Below are 6,392 nucleotides of genomic sequence, written 5' to 3'. Positions count from 1 at the left end.
CAACCCTGCCTGAAACTGTTAAAAATTCATAGAGCAATTGTGTCATCAGGAGAGTGACTGCCACTGTTACTTCTTCCTTCCTTGTCTAGTTGTCTATAACTAAGGATCCAGTGAGAATCTTTCCTGATCCCTCAGAGAAAAGCAATGCATATCCAGAAGGATGTATGCCTTGTTGCCGGGGTCTGATGAGCATAATTCATTAAGTGCTAAGTTGGAAGTTTTAATTTCCCCAGCATCTATAAAATGTCCTCACTTTTCACTTTGCTGATAATTTGTCTAAAGAACTTAGTTTTATGTCATATTGAACACAGGATTCATTCACTGTGCCTTTAACCTTATGTCTTAGTTAGGGTTCCTAGTACTGTGAAGTGACACCATGACCACAGCAACTCTTTGTGTGTGTGTGTGTGTCTTTTTTATTAATATTTTTTATTTTTAAATAATTTTATACATTCACTTATATCCCAGCTGTAGCCCTCTCCCTCTTTCCCTCCCAATCTTCCCCTCCCTCCCTCATCTCCCTGCCCCCTTCCGAGTCCACTGAGAGGGGGTATCCTCTCCTTCTGTCTAAGGACCATGCATGGATATAACCTACAACCCCTGCTCAGACATAGCCCATGGTAGCTCAATATCCAAGTGGATTCCCTAGCAAGGGGGACAGAAATTGTCTCTGACATGAACTCATGAGCTTCCCCTTCCCCCTGAGAAAAGAGTAGCCTTGCTAGGCCACAGATAAGGACATTGCAACCATCCTGAAGATACCTGATAAGCTAGGGCACAGCAACTCTTATAAAGGAAAACATTTCATTGGGGATGGCTTACATTCATTTTAGTCCATTATTGTAATGGTGGAAAGCATGGTGGCACATGGGCACCTAGTGCTAGAGAGTAGCTGAGAGTTCTACATCCTGACTGGCAGGCAGATACATCCTGCTGGAAGAGATAGCCTCCAGGCCTAGCTTGAGCTTTTGAAACCTCAAAGCCCACCACCAGTTACACACTTCCACCAGTAAGACCACATCTACTCAAAGAATAATCAATATTCTTTCAAATAATCCTTTCAAATAATGCCACTCCCTAAAAGCCCATGGGGACCATTTTTATTCAAACTACCACACCTTAGAGTGACACTTGGAAGCTGCATTGTTCTTGATTTCTTGGCAGAGCGGTTTTCAATCAGGGTGATTTTGTCACCAGAGTCATTTGGTAATATCTGGAAATGTTTTTGATTGTCACAGGCTGGAGATGTAATGTGTTGGTAACGTCTAATAGTCAGAGTCAAGTTTGTGAGATCCATCCTGCATCCATTGCACAGGACTTTCCTCCACCCACCAAATCAAACAATTTTCCACTACAAAATGTCAGTATAGTTGCAGATGAAACAAATATGGTTTAGCTCAACACATGGCACATGATAAATATTAAGTGCTCGCTTGTTTTTCTCTGATTCGTGGGACAATTGTAGCAGCAACCATCACTTGCCCTTATAACTCCCAGCTGTTCATTGTTCTGGAAGGAAAATAGAACAAAGGTTTCAGACCCCGGATTATCAGCAGATGGTGATCCATGTGGATCCTGAGTGAGTGTTCATTTTGTCATGCATGACTTTCCTTAGGCTTTGCCCAGTGTCTGTACATACATGCAAACTGTATTACTGAACTTTGTTTACATATATGTTGCATGTTTATGTCGAGGGTGGAGGGTGTTCATTTGTGTGAAAAAACAGAGTCTAACCATGCTCCTCAAGGATGTGGTTTACCTGTTTTTATGAGATTTGGCTGAAATGGATCTGTAGGGAGAGCATTAGACTGAAGATTTTGCTAAGCTGGCTGACTCATGAACCCGGGGATCAGCCTATTTCTGCTTCGATGATGCTGGAAGGCAGGTAAGTATGTGATCACTACAGCTGGCTTCTCTTAAAACTGAGACTTCTGGGGGATTAAACTCAGGTCCCCACATTTGTGAAGCAAGCACTTTGCCAAGGGAGGCATCTTCCTAGCATCTATCTAGCTTGTATTTTTATCATGTGTGGTTTATTATTTAACAGTGTTTGAGGTTGTCCTGAATTAATGATTCTTCAGTCTGGAGTACTAATGTGTAGAATCTTACATTCCTACTCTGATGATATCACTATGAGAGAAACTGTTTGGATTTTTCATGTTGCTTGAGGATGCTTCAATAGCATTAAGTAAAATCATAATTAAGTAAGGCTAGCCATGAAGGAGCTCTTCAATAGCCACCTAAAGATGTCTGGTTGCACCATTTACTTATGATGACTTTGAAACCTACGCAGACCTGGAAAATGCAAAAGCCATCAGTAGGACACAATTTGTTTCTACGGTATCTCTTCCTCATTTGACTGTCTTTGAGTTGAGAAGGCAGCACAGTAAACAAATGAGCTCCACCTTCCTCTTCCATTGTCTTCCATGTTAGCATCACCTCTAAAGGGGACCTGGTCTAATGGAAAGAAAACAAAAATCATAAATGGAAGAGCCTGTGCAGAACTCTTCAATCATTTAAAGAAGTCATTGGTTTTTCTCTTTAAAATGCTGGAAGGTGTCATGCTCTTTTTCTTTCTGGCCGTGATGGTGCAGTTTTTCACTGGGGTCCTGGCAAGTGGCCTCATTGTGGTTTTCAGTGCTATTGATTTGATCACACACAGGAAAATGGCCCCGTTGGATCTGCTTCTTTCTTGCCTGGCAACTTCCCGGATCATTCTGCAGATGTGTGTCTTCCTTGCACAACTGAGTCTACTATATTTGGTGAAATACTCTTTATTTGTTGATAATATTACCTTTGTCTTATTTACAAATGAATTGAATCTTTGGTTGGCCACATGGCTTGGCGTTTTCTACTGTGCCAAGATTGCTACCATCCCTCACCCACTCTTCTTGTGGTTGAAGATGAGGATATCTAGGTTGGTACCATGGCTGATTCTGGGGTCTGTGTTCTATTCAACTATTACTGCTATCATCCATAGCAGAGAAACTGCAACAATTTCTAAACAAACCTTTACAAGCTTTTTTTCTAAAAATGCAACTCATTCTGGACAGATAAATGCCACACTACTCTCGGTCTTTATTCTTGGGCTCACACTTCCATTGCTCATCTTCATTGTTGCTGTTCTGCTCTTGATCTCCTCCCTGTGTAAGCATAGCTGGCAGATGAAGACTATGGTAGGTGCCAGGAAATCTAGCAGATATTCCATCATCAGTGCAATGTTGTCCATTATACTGTTCCTTTTTCTTTATTTCTCCCACTACATGATAGTCGTTCTGATATCTACTCAAGGCTTCCAGTTTGGAAGAGCAAGCTTTCAAGTCGGCATGTTGGTGTTTGGTATATGCCTCTCATTACACTCGATTGTCTTAATTTTAGGAAATCCTAAGCTGAAACAAAATGCAAAAATGTTCATTGTCCATTGTAAATGTTGTCATTGTGAGAAAGCTTGGATCATTTCGAGGGCAGTGCCTGTTACTCACCACTCAGCCACCAAGACATAAGCATGCATAGTACCATCTTAATGATCCAGCCTGAGGCTTAATCCTAGGTTGGCTACTCTTTCAAAAAGTTAAATTGGTTATCAAAGAACAACACATGCTGGTGGATGACATCAAGGTCCGTATTTCAGTTGTCATGTGGAAGCCTCAGCTTGCAAGATGATGTCATTGAGGAAGTAGAATGGTTGGAGTATAGATCTTTTTGGATGATGGTGCTGCAGTGTATGGGAATCTGTAATTTTCTCAAAATAAAAAGTTTAAAGAAGAAGAAAAGCACAAGATTGAACTTATAATACCAGAGGACAGAGTGCTCTAAAGTCATGTGTTGGTTGCTTAGACTCAGTGTTCCAGACTTGGATAGGTTGACTGTGTATATCTTGATTACAAGAATCAAACTTTTTTTTGTTGGAGTCACAGACAGTAAGCACTCACTCTTCTTCAGGTCATAAAGAAAGCAGAGGACAGCCAGGCCTTCTCACTCCTTGAGAAAAAATTCACCTATTCCAAGAGGAGAACACTTAGTGAGTGACACATTCCACTGACTGAAAATAGGGATAATAAACAGTGGAAGAGGAGGAGGAGGAATAGACAGACTTTTAAGAGGTAGATGAGGATGGGGAAGAAGACAAGGAGAGAAGAAGGAAAAGAAGAAGGAACTTCTCACTTCCTGTAGTCCTACACCCTCAATAGATCCTCAAAGACTTTTTATTTCCCATTTGTGCACTCAGCCTGGGGGTCCTTTGGACTGATAGTATCAATTTGACATTCTCTTACCACATGTCTTCCTAATGAAGCAACATCAGTAGGTATGGATGGAGTTCATAGTGTTTCCATTCACTTGAAGTCACAGACACATTTTCGGTTTGGAAGATGACTTTGGAAACTAAGCTGATTAAAGTGTGTGTGTGTGTGTGTGTGTGTGTGTGTGTGTGTGTGTGTGTGTGTGTGTGTGAGCTCATCCTGAGCCCATTATAGGCATGACACAGATGTAGAGGCAGTTCAGGCTCATCTGTGTACCATGTGCTGTGATGCCTAGCTGGGAGAATGTATCTGTTCCTGGGGTCACATTCTCTATGCTGGTTTTCCCATGAAGGAGATCTGTGTAGCAGGGCTGTACACACTCTACCGTTGCTGCTTTCCCACCTCCAGCCAATCATCCTTCCTTTGCTTTTGGTCACACCAGATGGTGCTGGACTGGTGTTTGATGGGAAAGTGTCTTCCTCTCTACCTACAAACCCCAGATTTTGTCTAGTGCACTGCTAAAACCATTGTCTCCATAATGCTTCTTCTACCTGAGAATGTCCCCGTGGATGTGAGCTGTGTAGTGGTCCTGAGGGTGGGCTGGGGAGTGGAGTTCAGGGGTCTGGAAGGAAGAGGAATCTGAACAGACTTGTGCAAGTTGAGACGTCATATTTTGGTTGTTGTAGTTTCCAAGTCTACTCTGAAGTCAGGCCTGGAGCCAAATTTACTTTCTGTCTGCCAGCAGTGATGGAATTCCTTGGTCCCACCACCAGCTTGTGAAAAGAAATCATTCAGGAAAGTGCAAGCTGGCAAGGGAGAGTCGCAGAGATTCATTCACTTGAAAGCTTATGCTTGCCTGCAAATGTTATTTAACTTGAGCAATTTCTCCAGGCCCACCTGCTGAGTTTCCATCTCCCAGAGGTTTATTTTGGTACATGGGAAAGCCAATGAAGGATTCACAGTATGGAACTTACAGGACACATCTGAGAGGCAAGAATAGCAGAATGGGCTTTCAGGGTTCCACAGTCATGAAAACTTGGAGTCAGAGAGTGTTAGTCCATTTTCCATTACTATAACGTAATATCCAAGACTGGGTAACTTAGTAAAGAGAAGATGTTATAGTTCTAGACGTATAAGGATGTGGCACCAGGGTGGCTTGGCACTGATGAGGACCTTGTGAGGGGAGGCATCATAATGGTGGGAGCAAATTAGACAGGAAGTCACAGCCGTGGAAGGAGTCAGTAGCAACCTCCCAGAATACTCCAGTTCTACTGTCTTCACACCGCCACACCAAGCTTAGAACATGGCCTCCTGGGTGGCTACTTCATCCCATCCCAGCAGCATGCTTGGCCTTTAGTACCTGCAACTGTAAACAGGACAAGTTAAGACATCATGATGCTGTATCCCAACAACAAAAACACCTGGAAGATACTTCTTAAAGGAATATGTACTTATTTTTTCATTGTTTCTTAATGTATACCAATGGAGATTAATGGTTTGAATTTGAACTAGGGGTGGAGAGAAAATTGACTTACTTGGTCTGTGGAGAATATATCCTGAATTTTTGATGGGAGGAGGCAACTCCCAGTGTTGATATTATCTGGAAAAGGGGATGTGTTCTCATGTAGACTATAATAGAACATATGTACTTCAGGTACACACAGTGGGGTCACTTGATTAGCAATTTCTGGTTGGTGAAGAGGAGCTGGAGAGGCTGGAACATAGAACATGTGACAGGTGTTCTTCATTTGATCTCTGTGAATGAGTGCCTTGAGCATCTTCTAGAAGGCCTTGAGAAGCAAAGGACCTCCAGAATTAGGGTGTTCCCTCTTTCAGACAGTGGGGGCTCCATAGTGTCATCTCACTTTATTTCCTGTAAAGTTAAATCAGGCTGGTCCATATACACTGGCTTCTTCTGTTCTCTGCTTCCCTAACAGATGTAGGGTTTATTATTATTTTTTTAAATGATTGCAGCTCAGATCTTTCTAGCCATTTGTGATTGCATTATTTGCAGAAGAGCCAGAGAACATCACTACCCAACTTGGCACCTAGTCCTGGAATACTAGCAGCCTCTTTCTCAGAGTGGCTCCATTGCATCCTATAAAATGAGGTTGCAAGTTCACCCTCAATCAAACAGTTTTAAGATTTGCT

At 42.2% G+C, this 6,392-nt stretch overlaps 1 protein-coding gene across 1 annotated transcript; it reads left to right on the top strand.

The window, feature by feature from the left end:
* Positions 1-2,546: 2,546 nt before the first annotated feature.
* On the top strand, positions 2,547-3,503 carry Tas2r1 (taste 2 receptor member 1). Its single transcript, XM_021659110.1, has one exon. The coding sequence runs from the start codon at positions 2,547-2,549 to the stop codon at positions 3,501-3,503; it is 957 nt and encodes a 318-aa protein (XP_021514785.1).
* The last annotated feature ends 2,889 nt before the right edge of the window (positions 3,504-6,392 follow it).

Source organism: Meriones unguiculatus, chromosome 3 (genome assembly GCF_030254825.1).
Source record: "Meriones unguiculatus strain TT.TT164.6M chromosome 3, Bangor_MerUng_6.1, whole genome shotgun sequence".
NCBI lineage: Eukaryota > Metazoa > Chordata > Mammalia > Rodentia > Muridae > Meriones > Meriones unguiculatus.
This window is presented reverse-complemented; position numbering and strand designations above follow the sequence as displayed.

Coding starts and splice junctions, on each gene's coding strand:
- Tas2r1 (XM_021659110.1), top strand. CDS start 2,547: ATGCTGGAAGGTGTCATGCTCTTTTTCTTTCTGGCCGTGATGGTGCAG.